This window comes from Hyperoodon ampullatus (genome assembly GCF_949752795.1).
Source record: "Hyperoodon ampullatus genome assembly, chromosome: 5".
In the NCBI taxonomy this organism is placed as follows: Eukaryota; Metazoa; Chordata; class Mammalia; order Artiodactyla; family Ziphiidae; genus Hyperoodon; species Hyperoodon ampullatus.
Window position 1 is genome coordinate 138717388 of NC_136918.1, and position 20674 is coordinate 138738061.

The following is a 20674-nucleotide window of genomic DNA, read 5'->3' on the forward strand; positions in this document are numbered from 1 at the left end:
CCCAGCCTACCTGTGGGATAATAATTGATTGTTTGTTTTTGTGGCAGGCTTGCCTGGTCTAGGTTCTCTTAGGACTGTGTCAGGAGAGTCCAGGGGAATACAGCAGCCTGTGAATTTGTTTCCACGTATCGTGTGCTCAACTTTTAATTACCTGTGTCAGTGGTGAGCACCATTAGAACAAATTTTTCCCCTGGTTTGGGGGATGCTAGGGCTATTGATTGCCATACACCTGACAGGTACAAAGCAGCATCTCAGCAGTTTTCCTTTGAATTGATTTCTGAAGAGCTGATCCATTGGACAGGCTCTTTGCAGGAATTCAGAGATTACTTTTGCAACTTATGGTTCTCAATTGATGAAAATCTCATATGTAAAAATAAGTATGAAAGGTTGTTTCCATTGCTTTACAAAAAGATTTACTTAAGATTTTCTCTTGAAACAGACTTTTAGATATTCATTTTAATCACTATTATATTTTATACCGTTTATTGTACAACAGTTGTGTTGAGTGTCATACCCTTGTTTGCAGTTTGAAAGGTTTTTAATATTATTGAACATCCTAAAGTTCTTATTTAAAGAACTATCAGATAAGTTGAAAGATACAAACATTAGGATATGAATGCATCCTTTAAACCTCACTTATTATCTTCTCGTAGGAGGAGAGACTTCAGCATGCAAACCTTCATCTGTTCGGCTTGCACCGTCATTTTCATTCCATGCTGCTGGCCTTCAGATGGCTGGACAGATGCCCCATTCACATCAGTACAGTGACCGTCGCCAGCCAAACATAAGTGACCAACAGGTTTCTGCCTTATCTTATTCTGACCAGATTCAGCAGCCTCTAACTAACCAGGTAAGTTTATGACGTATCAGAAATGATTTGTTGGAATGGTAATTTATTCATTAAAATGGTAAAATAGTAAATAGGCAGAATGCCTTAATGGTTTTCAGTTTACATGTCACATGGGATTCCGGGTGGACAGAATATGATATTAAGGAGTTTGCGTTTAAAAGTTTGTTGGGGTTTTTTGTTTGTTTGTTTCTATGTATTTCACTTTAATTAGAAGAACACTTATAAACATAACCACAATCTCTCATTCTGTGATGGGGGAAAAGTTACTTCTAAAGAATATTAGTTAAAATAAAAAAACTTAAACCTTATTTTTATGGGAAGGCGGTTAAGTAGAAAAATATAAGTTATAGGAAAACAAGTCAGATTCCATTATAGGAAACTTAAAGAGGTGATTTTACTGTTATAAACTACTTTAGTACACATTTATAAAAATAAATATGAAACTCCTTAAAATTAAAAAGAAAAAAATGTAAATTAACCATGCTGCTCATTCTAATATTCAGACTAGAGATTCAGCAATTTCCATAAGATGGATAGTGTAAAGTGAATAAATGCTGAAATCTCTTGATATACATACACATATGCATGTGTGTATTTTTAATATCTTCCTGAATTAACTGTATCCACCATCTTGACTTTTGATTTCGGGAGGTTTTTTTGTTTTGTTTTGTTTTTACTAGCTATAGTTGTGGTAAAGTTTCTCCACTGAGACTGTGTGTGATGAGTGCTGAAAATGGCTATTTTTCCATGTACTCAGGAATTTGGTTTGTCACTGTTTAGGTCTTTCAGTATGAACAAAAACTTAGAAAATTTCAAAGTATTTCTTATACTGGATTATTTGAAGGAAATGTGTTTTCTCTAATTCAATAATACCTGGTTTTAATGAGCTATTGGCTACAGTTAAGTAACATCATTATTTGAGGACACCCTTGTATGTATTATAATAAGATCTTGTGAATAGTTGAACTGACTTTACATTTATAAAATTATATAGCATGTGAATAACATTCACAGTTAAATAGTAAGATAAATTATGACAGGACATAAGAATTTGTCTTATGCAGTAAATGAGAAGTTGTATGTTTGAGAATTGGAGCAGTTGGTCAGAATTGGAAAGTGTTTAATTGTGTACCAGAAGAAAATTCTCTGGACATCCAAAACGTAGTAATAGCACAGTCTTTGCACTGGACTTTTAAGAAACAAAGTATGTTTGGATTCATTTTCCCGCTTGTTCAAAAGCAGCCTATCAGGTAGGGTGTCTGTTTTTAGTCTGTTTTTACAGCTGAAGGGATTGAGCTCCCATTTGTGACTTCTCCAAATATGTAGGCAGTAGACTCTGGGGCCCAGCCCAGGCTTCTTTCTTCTTAGATACAGTGCTTTTCAGTTCTAACACCTGGCATCTAAGGAGGGCTAGGAAAAAAATCCAGTCCTTTCAAGTTATTTTATGTTTGTATTATTGTTGTAGGTAATTTAGTTAGCAAAGTACCTATTTTTAGATACAACTAACATCTTATTTGAGGGCTGTTTTCAAATAAGAGATAAGTTACTTAGTATTTCCATTGTAAGCTGTAAAATATTTTAAAAGATTCATATGATGTAAAAAGACTGTCTTTTAAGTAATAGTATTCAGCCAGATACTTCTGCCAAACTCCAGAAATTTTGGAACCTAATAAGGCAGTCAGATTAAAAGCTTACTTATAACTGAAGTGTAAAGCACTGAAACTGTGCACTGATGTGGCGTGGTCTGCCGGTCATAAGACATGGGCTCCAGGTCTTGACTCATGATCTGGTTGTGTGACTTGAGTCAGGTCACATGGACCCTTCTCTCTGTTGCTTGAATGTAAGATTGGGACCTTAGACTAGACCCTCCAGAAGAGTACTCTCTAGCTCTAAACTTCTGTAATTTCATTATTCAGTTTCCATAATCATCCTATCAGTGCCTTTTAAGTAAGGTTTATTGTACAAGTAAATTGAAAGGAGATAATGTTTTATTTCTGGTAGTTGATCTTTCTTGTGTGAGTGTGTTTCATGTGAGTTTAAATAGTTTTGTTCAAAAAATAAATGCAGTAAAAGTAAATGTAGAAAAGTACGATTGATGTTCAGAATGCTGAGTCCCTCTGGGCTGTTACAGTTTTCACAGTACCTGTCATGGTTCTTAAGCTATGTACTCTGGATATGTGTTACATATGCTATTCAGCTTTATTAATAGCTCTCAAAATAGCAAGAATGGCAGGACATGGTGTTTCTCATTCTCCACTGTATATATGAAAATATGAGGTAAACATAAATAAAACGGGTGGAATAGGTATTATTAAACTAGAAAACAATTTTTGAATAAAGTCCTGGTACTTAACACTATGGAATCTTTTCAAGAAAAGATTGTTTTAGCTCTTGTAACTTCTCTAAGCAGGAGGTGTGAACTACTGCCTTTTTTTTTTTTCCTTTTCTTTCTCTCTCTCTTTTTTTTTTTTTTTTTTTTTTTTTGGCTTTGTGATCTGTGTCATCATCACACAGAAAGGTCAAGAGATAGGAGCATGGGGGATGTGACTTTGTTTGGCTCCCGGAGCCTGAAGGCTGAGGCGGCAGCAACTTTGCCTTTTCAGCCAGGGCGTTGGGGGCGGTGTGGAGGCCGTGGTGGGTCTGGCTACCTGTAGTGTGGCTCAGGGAGCCCCTGGGTCCTCTGAACACTGTGGGACTTCTGCCCGGCTGCGGAAGGGAAGGAGGGAGCTTGCTACATTACATTCTTCTGACTGTGTGACCATAAGAAGTTGGAAGTGGACAAAGCGTCAAATGCTTAGGGCTGGCTTGAGTCTTAGTATATAGATTTGTAACTGAGTGTGTATTTGGACAAGTTAATTTTCTAATTCTGGATTGGTGCTTATGGCACCACAGTAATGAAAAACAGAAAGTTTGGTTGCCTAACATGAAATCACAATGAAAGTTTGTGAAGGAAGGGTTGTTTAGTTTGTCGAAGTTAATGTGTTCTTTCCATATATTTTGAGTGCCTAGCCTGCACAGGGCACTATTTGAAGCACTGAAATACAGCCTGATCTAAAGGCCAGTTTTTTGTGGGTGGAATTCATCTGGTTTATATATACAGATGCCCCTGAAATAGTAACTTCTGTTGCCAGAAGAATATAAGAAAAGTAATGTATTTAGAATTAGCTAACTGATTTGGCCTTTTAGGCAGCTTGGCTAATTGTGGAAGAGGTTAGTTAGCAATATTGTGTGACATGCCAAGGCCATAGCACACACTCATATATTGAGTGCAGAAAAAGATTGTTAGGCAAAATTACATTCATATCCAATTTCATGCATGTCCTATATACATTTAATTTTTTTTTTGATTGTGGGATTTTGGTGTTTTAAGTGAGCATAATTACTCATGGAAAGATGTAGTCACTAGTCACATTTTTTCCAATGTTTGAAATACCAGTGGAATTGTAAGTGGGCAAGTTAAAAAAGCATATTTACAGTTTTGAACATAATTAATTGTAACAAATGTTTATTTTATTGGTATTTATTATGTATGACTCAATTATTTTGTCCAACAAATAGCCTAAAAATGATTGAACAAGAGGATAGACTAGAGACCTAAAATTAACAGGGAGCTCCTGGCCCAGTGCTGTGGTTCAGATCATAGGCTTAGGTGGGAGACTGCCTCAGTTCTCATCTCTGTTATTTACTGGCTCTAAGACCTTGGTCAAGTAACTTTACATCAGAGACTCAGATTTCTCATTTGTAAAATAGTGACAGGAACTTACGTTACTTATTCTCATGAGATTGTTGAGAGGATTACATGAGAGAGTAAACATCTGCGTACTCAAAGCATAGCGTATAGCAAATATTTGCTGCTATAATCATTATTTTATTATTAACTACTTAAGGAATTCAGTTGTTTCTAGCAATAGTTATACCTTCTATCAACTCTTGTGACAAAGGTAAAGAAGTATTTCACTGGTTCAGATTTCACGAAACCTCACAGTGAGGCTACACCCCAATAGTCCAAGAAGGGTCTTGCCAAGTACGTTACCTGCTTGAAAACGGTCAGGGTCTTAAAAAATAAAAAAAGGAAATACATTAAGGGAAACCTCTTTCATTACCTTAAATGCTTATAGCTTTCATTCACATAAAAGTGTTTGACATGCTTATTACTGATATTGTCTAGTCATTAAGTCTCCAAGAACAGGTATAAGAACCAAATATTCTGTGAACCTAACTGTACCTGTTCATATTTAGAAAAATAAAACTATATGTATTTAATAAATTAATTCAGATGATCTTATTAAGTCTTACTATATTTTCAGACAAATAGTTATAATCATTGAAGGGTTTTTTCCCCTTAAACCTTATTTGGAACTTTAGGAAGGAGAGGATCATGGGAAGAGGTAATAATTATTAACTTAATACAGTAATTCAGTGAATTTACCATCCGGATAACAACTTTTTAGAGTTTGAGTATAGATTCAGAAGAAACTAATGTTAATACCAGTTTAAGGGGAAGTGCAGGGTCGGAACAGTTCTTGGAGCTGAGTTGCTGTTCCCAGGTTATAATCCTCAAATTTGGCTCAAGTTTCCACTTCTTTCATAGAACAAAGAGAGGGAGAGAGAGTACAGCTAGGTAACTGCTCTGATCCCACCATCTTTTCATACCTCAGGGATGGGGATTCTTTTCTGTTCTGTCCTTACAACCCTTCTGTCTTCTTTTTTTGTCACTGTGGGTTAACTTGGTTAATTTTCCCAAGACTCCAGACATTTCTGTGAGGCCTTAGTGTGATGTCTTTTCTGTCTCTCTGCCCCCCAGATTGACTGACCACAGTGCCTTTGGAAGGGGCTGCATCAGGGGCTTCTGGCTCAGTTGTTTTGCTGGTGTAAATGTCTGCAGGAGAGCTAGACAGGAGCCCAAGGATGACTAGCGGTAGTGACTGAAGGTACCTTGATGTCATTAATTGGTTTTGAGGATCTGTTGGTTGCAAGAAGCCCCTCTGGGAACTCCTTTGCTGAGGCTTGAGGAGTGGGGCGAGAACAGCCATCCAGGATCATTAGTGTGCTAGTTGCAGCATTCCTGGGCGTATTTATGTTTGGAGGACGTTTGTGTTTCCTGCTTTATCCCCCGTCTAGCAGGAAGCTCACAGTTGAACCCTGACTGCTTATTGGACGATGAAAGAGACATGGGTTAGTTTTGGGGTGGGAGTATGGTTGAAATGAATTTTTTAAAAGAAGAAAGTTTCATTAGCATTAAGGTGTTCTCTGGAACTTATTTGTGGTCAGCTCCTAGTGTAATCATAGGTAGGGTATTATGGCTTCACTTGTTTATTCAACAAATATTTATTAAATACCTACTGTGTTTCAGGCACTGTGCCTGCTATGTTTTAGGCAAAGGGAATACAACATTGAAGAAAAGAATCCCTGCCCCATATGGAGTTTTCCTTGTAGTGGAAGGAGAAGGAGAAAAAACTAAAACCAGTAAATGAGTAAATATATATCAGTATGTCAGGTGCTGAAAAGTGCTGCTGGCTGGGGGCACAGGGAATGTGAAGGGTGAGATCGGATGTGTTAAGGTGGAGGGCATGTTTTACTCAGTCATGTTAAAGAAGTGAGTGAAGATTTCAGCCTTGCTTAAAGGCAGGTGCTGGTCAGAGGGCAGGGTCTGGGGGTGTTAGGAGCTGTAGTTCTGCAGCACCAAGCTCCATCTCTGCTCCATGAGCAGCTTGCTTCGTGGTACCAACTGGGTCTTAAACTCCTGTATTAGGAAGCTGAAAGGTGGGTTAGTCTTCATCTGCCTGTTGTGATCCAGGTCAGGCTTTAGGAATAATTTAGAAGAAATTTTTCCCTAGGCTAATTGTATGGTGGAGAAGCCCTCTTGGGCAGCATCATGCATGTCTCCTGGACCAGGGGTGTATCTGTAATCCTCTTGTTGAATTTGGGGAACAAAACTGAAGGCTTGGTAACTGGGCATATTATCTTCTAATTTCGTTTATTTGTTCCAGTGGTTGTCTTCAGTGGATTCCGGATGAAAGAGATGACCGAGAGAGCATGTATACTATTCTAATGTAGATGTCTTTTATTTTTTTTTCTTTTTAAAATACGTATACACAGGTTACAGAAGAGGGAATTCATACCAGTACAGTATAGTTAAAGTACTAGTCTTTTCTGTCTATTTAAGGTGATGCCTGATATTGTCATGTTACAGAGGCGGATGCCCCAAACCTTCCGTGATCCAGCTACTGCTCCCCTGAGAAAACTTTCTGTTGACTTGATCAAAACATATAAGCATATTAATGAGGTAAGACTATCGATTTGTTATAACAGCATCTGTTTTGCAATAGAGCAGGGAAAAAAGTTATTTTGTAGCATATTTAAACATACTGAAATTATCTTTAACTCCCAAGGATTGTCATATTGATGATTACCATGAAGACTGGTAAGTTAGTGATTTATAGATAATAAAATTATAATTGTGTAAAACAAATAAGATATAGTAACAAGGACTGCAAAAAGTTAAGATAATTGTGGAAAACTTCCCCTCTTTTTAAAGTTATATTTAATATATGCTGAGTTGTCATTTCTATAATAATCTCGTCTCCAAAACTTCAGGGGAAAGGAAGGTAATAATGATAATATAAAAGTATGAAAATGTTACAGAATTTTGCTTAAATTTTTACATATCTGTTTCTACTTTTACCATGGATGTCAGGAAGTTGTGAGATGTATTTAATGCCCAGTTAACAGGCATTTGGTCTAGTCTCTCTGATCCATCTATATTTATGTGGTTTAAAGTTTTCTTTTTAAATTAATGTGTGTTCTTTTATCTGTATCTTTTTCATTGTAAGATATCTGAAGGCCTTTTTGGTGGAAGTAAGTAGGATAAAAAACGTGGACAGCCCTTTGAACTACTCACCTTTCAACTTGACTCTTTGCTTTCAAAAATTATTTTTCTGGTGTCTTAGACCTTTGGCTTGGTTGTTACTTGCTTCTGACCCCAACTCTAGCTCTGTAATGAATTATTAAATGAGCTTTTTTGGAGAAGGGTGGACACGCCTGTGCTTTCTTTCCTCTTCCAGTGGGGGCCTACATCCTTTCACATTAAAGACTTATCTTCTACCAGCTTTAGAGCCATTTAACTAAAAAGATGTTCTTATGTGTGTATAAATTTTTATAGCAGTTTGATGCTGTTTAATGCCAGTATTATATTATTGTGGCAATGCGGCAGGATAAAATTGAAGTGAGCTCAATGAGGTGCATTTCTAAGTTGGATTTTGTATACAATTTATATGTTATAAAAGATGTACCAAACTAGCTTTTGGTCATCTGAAAATATCTGATAAATTGTTGTTAACAATTGATTAATGTCAGTTTGTTAATATCTGATAAATCGTTAAACTGTTAACAGTAGCTTTGTTAAAGCTTGTTTTTAACTGTTTTGCTACCTTGTAAACTAGTTTTTCTGATGTTGCTCTGTGCAATGTAATTTATAATTTCCTCAAAGTTAGTTACCGATTACCTGGACTGTTGCCTAGTCCACCTATTATTTTTTACTAGTCTTAGAAACTATTTTATAAGAAAAACAGATACAAGGAAAATAACTCAATCTGTGACCAACCACAAGGTTTACGGCCTTTAGTGTGGGGGGAGGGGGCATGGCTGTTTTTCATTAATATGTTATTACAGGCTTAAGAACTAAGCATGTCTCAGAGGCCCTTTTTATATTAGCAAAACATCAGTTCATATATTATATTATACATTTAAACTTTCATTTTTAAAATCTTTTGCTTTAGGATCAAATATAAAGTTGGGATTGACTAGAAGGGGGCATGAGGGAACTCGAATATAAGGAGGATGAAAATGTTCTTTATTTTGTTTAGCATATGTTGATTACATCAGCATATACATTTTCCCCAAAGTCCTTCATATTATATACTTTTTTTTGAATTTTTGAATTTTATTTTTTTTTTATACAGCAGGTTCTTATTAGTCATCAATTTTATACACATCAGTGTATACATGTCAATCCCAATCGCCCAGTTCAGCACACCACCACCCCACCACCACTTTCCCCCCTTGGTGTCCATACGTTTGTTCTCTACATCTGTGTCTCAGTTTCTGCCCTGCAAACTGGTTCATCTGTACCATTTTTCTAGGTTCCACAAATACGCGTTAATATACAGTATTTGTTTTTCTCCTTCTGTCTTTCTTCACCCTGCGTGACAGTCTCTAGGTCCATCTACGTCCCTACAAATGACCCAATTTCGTTCCTTTTTATGGCTGAGTAATATTCCATTGTATATACGTGCCACGTTGTCTTTATCCATTCGTCTGTCGATGGGCATTTAGGTTGCTTCCATGACCTGGCTGTTGTAAATAGTGCTGCAGTGAACATTGGGGTGCATGTGTCTTTTTGAATTATGGTTTTCTCTGGGTATATGCCCAGTAGTGGGATTGCTGGGTCATATGGTAGTTCTATTCTTAGTTTTTTTAAGGAACCTCCATACTGTCCTCCATAGTGGCTGTATCAGTTTACATTCCCACCAACAGTGCAAGAGGGTTCCCTTTTTTCCACACCCGCTCCAGCATTTGCTGTTTGTAGATTTTGCTGATGATGGCCGTTTTGATGATGCTGCGAGGTGATACCTCATTGTGGTTTTGATTTGCATTTCTCTAAGATCTATACCATCTCACTTTATATAAATTATACTTTAGTTTAGAAAATAAATATGAATCAGGTCCTGTTACTCTTCTTGAGTGGGAGACTTTGGCGTGGTCATGTAACATCTCCTATTTAAAAAATGTATAAACAGTATACTTCTAAAGTGAATTTTACTGTAGATATTTTTCATTTGTTATATATCAGTGTTATTCTGTAACTCCAATAGCAACTATAGAAAATTCTTTATTTCATTTTTGTGTGTGTTATAAAGAATAAAAATTCATCAGTTTCCTACTGATAGCAGATGTGTCTTGTATGTACTCGATATATGGTGCCCTCACTGCTCCCCATCCCCAATGATTTTTAATTGCACAGCTAACACTGTATTTTCTCATTTCAGGTTTACTATGCAAAAAAGAAGCGAAGACACCAGCAGGGCCAGGGAGACGATTCTAGTCATAAGAAGGAGCGGAAGGTTTACAATGATGGTTATGATGATGATAACTATGATTATATTGTAAAAAACGGAGAAAAGTGGATGGATCGTTACGAAATTGACTCCTTGATAGGCAAAGGTTCCTTTGGACAGGTAATTTAATGGAAGGTGCTGAATTTCATAAATTAGAAAGAACTTCTTAGTGAATCATGTTACTCTATCCTTTTCTCAGTAGTACACTTTTAATATTTGTAAATAGATCTAAACAACGGATATGTAAGTATTTGGATTATTATAGTTTTCTCTAAAGGTAAGAAAACTTCATCAGCTATAAAAACTCCATTAGACTTTAAAAAAAAAAAAACTTCCTATAGCTATCAAGTAGTTATTTTACTAAGTGGTTGATTTTAATCACTAATAGACAGTATTGCCTCTTTCATATGGGGTTTTTAGTCTCTGGATGGTTCTTAGTTATGTATGATAGAGATAATTACCTTCCTGTCTGATACTCCTCCTCAAAGAGAAAAAAAATTACCATTTTCAGCTGGCACAGCAGGTGTCCTCTCGCTTCTTTGGAGACTTGGGACACCAGGGGCTGTGCCCTGAGTTTGTCCTCAGCTCCTCTTCTAGCTCCATCCGGCCTCTAAGTGGGCAGAGGGTCTCCAGGGTCTCCTCCTAAGTCCTCACGGCATCAGCGTTGCTAATACTGTGATTGGCATTGTTCCCATGGGTAGGATTGTTCGGGCCGCTTCTACCCGGAGGAGCGAGGGAGGAACTCCAGTGCACCTGGTTTTTCTCTTCGTTCCTGGCCTCTTCTCTCCACCCACAGCTCTCTTCTCCTCGCTTGCCCACCCTATCCCAGTACAAAGCACAAACCCTAACTACGTTAGCCTCTTACATCAGCTGTGCCCAGACGAAGAGCTGTCAGACCTTCCTCCTTGCGCTTTTAAAAAGCTTTTCTCTGGCTGTGGATCCCCCAGCTGTTCCCACGTGTAAATCTCCCTATCTTATCTCATCAAGTCACAGAGCCTTTCTGTTTGAGGTATGATTTACTGTTAATCCCAGCCTCCTTTGCCTCGTAGCTTTTGTGCGGCGAGTCAGTTACTATAATAACTTCTAATCCAAATACTTCTTTTGACTTGGACAATATTTTGGATTTTGGTGGTGGTTTTTGGTTTTTCTAAAACTATGGAACCTGCATACACTCTTACTTACCTGTTCCTGCCCTGAGCGAAAGCAAAGTGTGCCTCTTTTCAACCTGTGAGGAAAAATTCATCATGTGTCAGTCTAATCACACTTAGGACAAAAAGTATACTACAGGCCATTATCAGCTACAGCTCTAGACCCAGACAGATGAAGCTATTAAACCTACAGGGAAATATGAACAAGCTTCTCAGGAGACCCCTAACTCTGGTGAGGCTCTCCCAGGCCCTGGTGTCCCATGTATAATATGTCTGCCCCGTCCATGATTTCACAGAATTTTTGTAATTATACGTAATTCAGGGCCTTTCCCCTTGATTTGTAACCTCTTTTTCTCCAGAGTCAGGGGATTCTCAGTGTGTGAGGAGTCCTTCTTTAAGAAAGTATTCCTTTTTGTCAGAAGCAGCTTCTGCTTCTCTTTCAGAGCTTTTTAAGGAAAGGCAGTTCTGAGGCCTCCCTCTTAAATTAAGTAAGGCTGTGAACACCCTGGATAGAGTGATTGTCGTCTCCACCTTCAAAAGTACACCAGCGTTTAGGCAGTTGCTCTCAACAGGACACTTTTCAAACTTCTGTGATGTCCACCACGAAAACTGTGGCTATACGGCCTGTTCTCTAAACTTAGTTTTCCTTAAATACTGTCTTTGAGCTCACCGTGATCTTTCCCCCTCCCTTTTAATTTTCTCATACTCTGATTCCTAAGAGCAAGTCAGCATAGTAAACCTGTGAAAACATAGGCCTATTTGACATCTAAATCCATTTTACCAGATCAGACTGACTGATGCCTTTCTCCTAGGGTGAGGTGTGTTCAGGGTCAGGACCTGTCACTCACCAGATAAAGTCCTCCTTACCGAGTTGGTCAGATGTCCTCTAAATCCTCTGCCAGATCCTTGTCAAAGAAGCGGCTCCTTCATTTCTTAAGCCAGTGGTCATCAATCCTGATTGCACTTTGAAATTTTCCAGGGAGCTTTGGGGATTGGGGGTGTGGTGGGGAGGGGAGGATGGATACTTAGGTTCCAACCAATTAAACCAGAATCTCTGTGACTGGATTCTGGGCATTGGTATTTTTGAAAACACCCTACTGAATGTGTGATATTCAGGGTTGCAAATCATTGCTTTAGCATTGAGCAAGTTAACTATTTGCTAAGTCAGTAAATAGTTGAGTCCATGTTAGTGGCCTTTGTCCTGGAGACCATTAGGATCTGGGCACTGAACTGCAACTCTTGGTGCAGTCAATACGGTCAGTGAAACAGAAGAATATCAGAAGCACTTGGTCAGATGTTTACATGGGTCGCCTCTGATTTAAAAGACAATAGATAGTATTTTTTTAGAATTGGGTGAAACCAGAGATACTGCACTTTTCATTCCAAGTTTGATTTCAGCTGAACGATTTATGATCTATGATTGACAATAACCTCGACTGATGTGATCTTGGACCATGCGTTCCGTTCTCTTCCTCTAATCCAGTGGTACTCAGCCAACACATTGGAATCACTTGGAGTTCTACCTGCATCTCTGTACTTTCTGAACATGCTAGAAAATGTATCTAAAACTATTATCTATTCAGACTATATGTACTATTATAAATATAATAATATTTAATCACTTATAGCGGTTTCTGATTTGTAGAGATATAGTTTTATCTGTGTATTTCCTAATTTTTGTATAAATTTATTAATAGTGTGAAACTTGTTTTAAATGAGTAAAATTTTAAATGAGAGGTGTGCATGGTGATTTGCACATGAATGTTTCAGTTTCCTTCTCATTTTAAAACTCAAAATCCCCTAATTATAGCATTTTAAACTTTTTTCCTGGTTATTTGTTTTTGATATTTTTTTTATTGAATAAGTGTAAACTAATTCTTCTGGTATATGCCTAAGTTTTTATCTGTGAAAATCTAAGTTACATTTAGAAAGTTATCTACATTTTTCAGATGACTTACAGCCTTTTAAGTATCTCACACATATGCTTGGGATTTAAACCAGGTTTTTCTCTTATTAAAAGAATAGTTAGAAGAATTGTTTTATAATGTTATTTAGTAAGAAAGGTAAAAAACCCCAAAGCACTTGTCAAGATTCATAATTTATTTCTGAAGGAGGAAAATAGTTAATCTGATTTTAAGAAAGTTATCTATTTTGTGGATGTTTAGAAATACTGTAAGGATGCAGAAGAAATCCATTTAAAAAATGACTTAAAGTGACAATAAACTAGTAAATGGATGCTATTGAATGGAAACGAATAGGATCTCTTTTAATTAAGAAGGTCAGAAAAAGGGGAATTAGATAAATGTACAATTAAGCCGAACTGTAAACTTGTTAAATTGTTCATTAATGAAATGGGTATCATCTGTCTTTTTTCTCTTTTAGGTTGTAAAGGCATATGATCGTGTGGAGCAAGAATGGGTCGCCATTAAAATAATAAAGAACAAGAAGGCTTTTCTGAATCAAGCCCAGATAGAAGTGCGACTTCTTGAGCTCATGAACAAACATGACACTGAAATGAAATACTACATAGGTAAACAAACAAACAGGCAAAGAAAGCAGTGTGCCCTAACCCAGACCACAAATTTGAGTTAATTGTTATTTTTGTATGAATATATGTTGATTTTATCTTAAAGTGATTGGGTAAAAATTCCGTTATGTTGGAGGGCATAGATTTATATACGTTACTTGATCTGGCAGTAATATTTTAAATCTTTGGGAATGTGCATTCTAGGTGGTATATTACAAAAACAAATGAGAATAGTGTCTTTTTGGGGTTTTTTTGTTTTTGAAACTTAGAAGCGTCATTTGTTTGCTTTAATGGTGCATGTTTATCTAGAGAGTCCACTTTGTTTTAACTTTAACCATTTCTAATATAGCTCAGAAATTAGAAGTGAGCTAATATGTTGTTAATGGTTACAGAACCATTTTTGGAATGTCTGAGCCAAGATCTCAGGTTCTTCCTCGAGAAATAATAGCCAACATTTCTTGAACTCCTACCATATTCCTGTGCTTTTCTTCCATCATCTGTAATCATAGCAGTCCTGAAAGGAAGGTGTTAAATCCTTATATTACAGGTAGTTTGTACAAAGAGTAACATACCCAAGGTCCTAGGGCTCTTGGAGCTAGGGTCTGAACCTACCTCTGCCTAACTCCAGAGCTTGTGTTTATTTCATTGTCATATGGTGTTTCTTCTGAATACAAAAAGAGGAGACAGAAGAATTATGAAAATAGTTAAGTCTAGGGCCAACTGATACATGGATAAAACATCTTCTGATTATACATTCTTTAATACTACTCTTAATCAACTCTAAGACACCAACATTTTATGTGCCACCAAGAAATAAATTGCTGCCAACCGTAAAAACAAGATGATGTCAATTTTAAGATAGAGACCTTAGGATCAATTAATTACAGACTTTTTTATAGGCATGTATTAGCAACTCACATTCAGAAATGCTAACTTTACCTGAAAAACATATGAGGTTAAGTTTTATTAGTAAACTCCTTTTTAAGAAATGAGGGGAGGGCTTCCCTGGTGGCACAGTGGTTGAGAATCTGCCTGCCAGTGCAGGGGACCCGGGTTCGAGCCCTGGTCTGGGAAGATCCCACATGCCGCGGAGCAACTAAGCCCATGTGCCAAAACTACTGAGCCTGTGCTCTAGAGCCCGTGAGTCACAACTACTGAGCCCGCATGCTGCAACTGCTGAAGCACGTGTGCCTAGGGCCCGTGCTCTGCAGCAAGAGAAGCCACAGTAATGAGAAGCCCGTGCATCACAACAAAGGGTGGCCCCTGCTCTCCACAACTAGAGAAAAATCCCACGCGCAGCAACGAAGACCCAACACAACCAAAAATAAATAAAATACATAAATTTATTTAAAAAAAAAAAGAAATGAGGGGAGGGCATTATGGTTCTTTAGTCCCCCCAAAATAACAAACAAAAAAATTGATGTTTAAAGGTGTAAGGTTCACATATTCAGATTAGATTTCATTTGTGAAGCATCCTTCATTCCTCATTGTTGCAATAAAATGAGCTTATACTATTAATTATTCTTCCTTAGTGCCTTCTCTGTAGATACCTGATATAACCCACAGTAATAACATTTGTATTTCAAGTCTTTTCACACTTACTGCATGTTTGCTGTTCACTTTCAGTTACAACTTAGTGTAAGGTGAGCACATTTCCATTCAAGGGGCTGAGGAGGCCAAGAAGGACTTTCTAAGGATGCTTGACTTACAGTCTCTAAACATACGTCCCTTTTTCTTCTTTCTCACTCTTGTTTTATTTTGAATTTTTGCTTAAGTAGTAGAGAAAATGTTGATAGCATTACTACAACAATTTATTTCTGCCTTGTTGAAAGAAAACACAAAATGTTAGCTACTTGGTTATGTTATAATAATGGCTGTCATTTTTGTTTTTGATAAACTGACTTTAATGATCATTAATTGCATCAGTTATTACAGATATTCTTTTGGATGAGTTTTTTTTTTTTTAAAGGTTCTTACTTAGGAAGAAGGTGAATTCATGCACAGTGTCTTAAGAAACTGAGTTTCTATATTGGAAAACAAGCAAAAAGGACTTTCGATTTAGACACAGCCATGGCAGTAGAGTTGATACATTAAATTTAAGGTGTCTGGAAGTTGTATTGCTCTTTTATAGCGTAAATAACTTAATTTTGAAGTGATTTGATCAATATAATTTCGTCTCATGAGTTGTATAGTCTTTAAGTCTTTGAACTTCTAAACACTCCTACTTTTTTACCACATAGCATGATTTCTTATCTGGATTGTTTGGTACCTGCCATGGTCTAGTTAAAAGAACAGTCAGTTCAAGTGTAGGACAAAGTCTTGCCAACCGTCCGTTCTCCCCAAAGTTCAGTTGAAAAAAACTGAACATATATACTTGTGTTTGAGCTTTCTTTGACAATGTCTTTAGTGCTCAGCACATTATAGATACTTAGTAAATGCATGATGAATTAGTGGAATTGAGTGGATTGAGCTTCCATTGGAAGAACATTCTAATCACAGCTTCTTAGAGGGATTGTCATAATCACGTTTGAATTCTGACATCAGTTACCTTTTGCATTCCTTTTGCGGCTGCTGCTTAACCAGGTCAAAACTTGTTTGGACCATGTCTCTGGGGTGTCTTATGTCACATGGAGCTATGTTCTTAATTTTAAACCTATGAACTCAGTGATTAAGAGCAGATGTTATACATTCTTACGTAACTGTTGGTGAGAGTTGAGTTGTACTATGGACTCCTATAGAGCCATGTAGTAGTTGTATTGTGTTATTTATCCTAATTTTAGATCACGTGTATCAGGAATGATCTAAAAGCAATATTGACATGCACTGCTTCCAGGGAGACAGTTCAGGGCTACTACCAGGACAACACAATGTATCCCCTTTCTCAGGGACCAGACATTGAATACTGTCCTGGTTATCCCAGATAAATCTGTAGAGAAACCTCTGTTTTAAATGATACTAAAAGACCAAAATGAAGGTAGGTAGCCTTGGCAAATGGTTGTTTTATGTCATTCCCGTTGAGTTATAGGTGCTCAGTTTGGTGTGTGTAAGAATTTTTATACTGAAGCGCAGTTCTTTACTTTATTGAATGACTTCATCTGATGTGAAGTCAGTGTTAATACTTAGAGCACAGCTTTTCGAAGCAGTTTGTCAACTATTAAGCCTCTTTAGAGGATCAGTAGTGATACCAAGTAATGTATTCTATTAGTCTTTCCCCGTTCATAAGCCTACTCATAATTTCTTGTGATCGAGCTTTATTTTGAAGTTCTCCCAAACCTTCAGTCTTGGACAGGATGTCCCACGTACCAGTTTGATGAACATAATCAGATGCCTTGATTATGAACGCTAGTACCTTACAGTGTGATTCTCGAGCCTTTGCTGTATTTGCCCAAAAGAAAAAAAAATCTGTCTTCCTTTGACAGTAGTTTCAGAAAATTACTAGTGAAATCTAAGGCTCAGCAAAGCGGATTGTGTATATGTGTCAAAGCCTTCCCAGAGAGGGCTGCCACGTACAACATCGTCACAAGCTGGACATCCCAGTGGGTGGAGCTTAGATGAAATTGTGAGGTAGGGCTTTCAGGGAGTACAGTGTGTTTTCTCTTACCAGTGACGATAAAATTATCAAAGTATTCTCAGTACTCTGTCAGTTTGCTACTTGCGTTTTCATACCTGACTTAATTTTTTTTTAAGCAAGGCATTTTGGTGGTGCTTCTTGCATTATATTGCATATTGGCAGGCACTATACACTAATATATTAATTCAGCAGATGAACAATTTAGATATTCTTAACTGATTAAAGAATGTGCTGTTTAGTGCAGAGTGCTGATCTCCAGATTTTAACTTGATTTTCACTCTGCATTTGACATTGTCATGTTACAGATTGTTGGAGAGTTCATATGCATGTTATTCTCATTTTATTGGTATGCATAATTTAAAATGAAACTTTTTTCTCTTTCAGTGCATTTAAAACGCCACTTTATGTTTCGAAACCACCTCTGTTTAGTTTTTGAAATGCTGTCCTACAACCTCTATGACTTGTTGAGGAACACCAATTTTCGAGGTGTCTCTTTGAACCTAACACGAAAGTTTGCACAGCAAATGTGCACTGCACTGCTTTTCCTTGCGACTCCAGAACTTAGTATCATTCACTGTGACCTAAAACCTGAGAATATCCTTCTTTGTAACCCCAAACGCAGTGCAATCAAGATTGTTGACTTTGGCAGTTCTTGTCAGTTGGGGCAGAGGGTAAGTATATTTCAGGACTTGTGAATTAAAATTAGAATTAGTTAAAACAGTGTAAGTAGATATTTGAAATGTTATTAATCTGTATACGATTTGGAGGTAATTACAGGATGGTTATCTTTAAAATGCAGCACTTGAATCACCTTGTGTTGATACCTATTTTGGGAAATACCTTTTAAAATGCAAATAGTAAACTTTGAATTAGAAGGTATTAGTTTTTTAAAGTTTATCTTAAAAAATTATGTGTATGCTAAAAGTCTAAGAGAAAAGAGGGGTTGGATATATTAAATATTAGGTGATTTGTTGTAACTGTATTTCCCAGATAGAGGTCCTTAGTGTAAATTTGGGGAAATTCCAATAATAGAACATTGACTCCTTGCTGTAAAATATTTCTCTAAATATAGGTCGAGATAAATGTTTTTTCTCAAAAGCTGATGGGTAAAAAAAAATGCAGGTAATTTTACACTACACACAGTGATACAGTGTAAATTACTAGGTTGATAGACATACTAGTTTTGATAAATAAGTTTAAATCTTTTTTTTGTTTTATAAATTATGACACCGAACTAGTTTTCTTTAGAGTGCTAAAAACAGACATGTCCATAGCAATAAATATATTTAGGTTTAGCTGATTTTAGGAAAGCAAATTTTTCCTATGGATCTTTCTAGCATTATGAAAGCTACTCTAACAGTGTTTTGCATATAAAATAGAAGTTATAGGATGTTCTCTTCTTGAAACCACCTAGGGTCACCATTTGATAATACTTTATTCATTTAAAATGTTGTTCCTATTTACTTGTACGTATTGAAACTGCATTTCTTTAAAAAAAAAGGTAAAAACATAACTAACATGGAGATATTCCTATTTCATATTGGCTTTCAATTTCTTGTTTTTCCAAATTAGTGAAATATCCTATTCAACTTTATTCCAGCTTTTAAATACAGTAGGTTAATTTAATCATGAAGGTTTATGGTCAGTTAACAAGATTGTCTTTTTGTTATTTTCTGCAAATTATCTTATGGTAGCAATGCTACATTGAAATAATTTTTAAAAATGGAAGGAATAGGAAACAAAGTTTGCAGTTTCGGATGCCCCTGAAAATCAAAAGATGCTCATAGTTGTTAATAGTGCTAAAGTATATTGTAAATGGAAAATATGTGCCCATCTTGAGAGTCACTTGAATAGATTTTAGACTTGTAAAATTTTTTCCTATTTAAACCAAATCATATATGCCACCGTGATATCAAGCACTACTGTCTCTCTCCAGCCAAAGTGAAACAGCTATACCTTTAGCTCAGTGAGTTTTTAACTCTGTGAGTGTATCAGAATCCCATGGGAAGTTATTTCCAAAACAGACATGCAGTGGCCCTATTCTAGGTCTGCTGGCTCAGTGTTAGAAGGTGGCGGGGCAAGTATGTTTCAAAAAAAGTTTCTCAGGCGATCCTGGCGCCCAGGCTTGTAGATAACCCAACTGCTGCTTTAAGCAGCTGGATAGGTAGGTGACAAACTTCCTTTCTCAGTAGTCTCAGTAGTAGCGAGTCTTTGGGGCTTCGCGATGCCATTGGCTTATAAAAACTTGGAAATGTAATACTTCTTCCTGGTCCCTTTCAGTTAGACTTTCTTCACTCTGAGCAGGCCTTAAGGTTGGGCTGACCTGCTTGTGGAGGCATGGGATGGTTCTCAGATTTGGCTGGAGTTGTGGAGGTCACAGAAGCTTTCGTGAGAAGCGGCTCCATGCTGCTGGCTGCCTCGTTTGAGTGTTAAGTTAGGAAGTTTGGGTAGGAGGATTTTGTTTGTTTCTCTCCCTTTTTTAAGTAAAACTACCTTTGCTTTTGTAATATTTCTAGATATAAATTTTAAATGGCCAGGTGAAATGAATTGGTCTCTGAAGACATCTCAGATTACTTCATCGAAAATAATCCATTTCAAGATTTCTTTTTCTAAGAAGTCTTAGAATGAGATGGAGGAGGACAGGGTAGAGAAGTGATTAGTCAGAAATGACTCTCAATTGAATCTTTATGTGGCAGTGTTTCTAGATTTATCTGTGAGACTAGTACAGTACAGATGTCTGAAATTTCAATTACATTGTACTGAGTTTGAGTCTTTCTTAATACTTTGAATTAACCTGAAAAAAGTTTTTCTGGTTAATTTAGATACAATTTAGCTGTTAAATTAATGGTAAACCAAGTACCAGCCATAGCAGGAAAGAATAATTAATAGGGAGATAAATTGTTCTCAATAATTTCTTCTAATAAGGCATAATTCTTTAAGATATATCTTGGTTACCGGTTAGGATTGAACTAAATGAAAGGGCTTGAATTATTTATATATATATATATATTTTTTTTTTCTTTGCATTTCACAGTCAGATTTACCACTCCCTTGAAACGTTTAGTTCTTTAAACAGTATTCATAGTCTAATGTTGAAATCAGTAAATGGAACTCTAATAACCCAGTTATTTTTTGCTGTTAATATTAGACTTGTGTTCTTAATTCATTGTTGACCACAGTTAAAACTTATTTTGGAATTAATACTATTTTGAAATATATTTCAGATATACCAATATATTCAGAGTCGCTTTTATCGGTCTCCAGAGGTGCTACTGGGAATGCCTTATGACCTTGCTATCGACATGTGGTCCCTTGGGTGTATTTTGGTTGAAATGCACACTGGAGAACCTCTGTTCAGTGGAGCCAATGAGGTATATGATGGATCGCTTTAAAAATTCTGTTTTTGTTTTCAGTCTCTGACAGTATAATCTGAAAGTTGTTTTTAGGAAAAGATGTCTATTT

General features: G+C 36.7%; 1 protein-coding gene across 2 annotated transcripts in view; it reads left to right on the forward strand.

The window, feature by feature from the left end:
- DYRK1A (dual specificity tyrosine phosphorylation regulated kinase 1A) overlaps window positions 1-20674 on the forward strand; it is a gene marked incomplete at its 3' end in the record, with an annotated part of 43322 nt that overhangs the window by 4314 nt on the left and 18334 nt on the right. Inside the window, exons 2-7 of one of the 2 annotated variants that reach the window (XM_079704377.1) lie at window positions 654-850; window positions 7017-7136; window positions 9898-10086; window positions 13497-13644; window positions 17597-17883; window positions 20437-20583. In XM_079704377.1, coding sequence (XP_079560503.1) covers window positions 731-850; window positions 7017-7136; window positions 9898-10086; window positions 13497-13644; window positions 17597-17883; window positions 20437-20583 — 1011 coding nt within the window. In that variant the 5' untranslated portion in view covers window positions 654-730. Of the gene's footprint in view, window positions 1-653; window positions 851-7016; window positions 7137-9897; window positions 10087-13496; window positions 13645-17596; window positions 17884-20436; window positions 20584-20674 lie in introns of those variants that run through there. The other variant, XM_079704378.1, reaches the window with a different exon arrangement.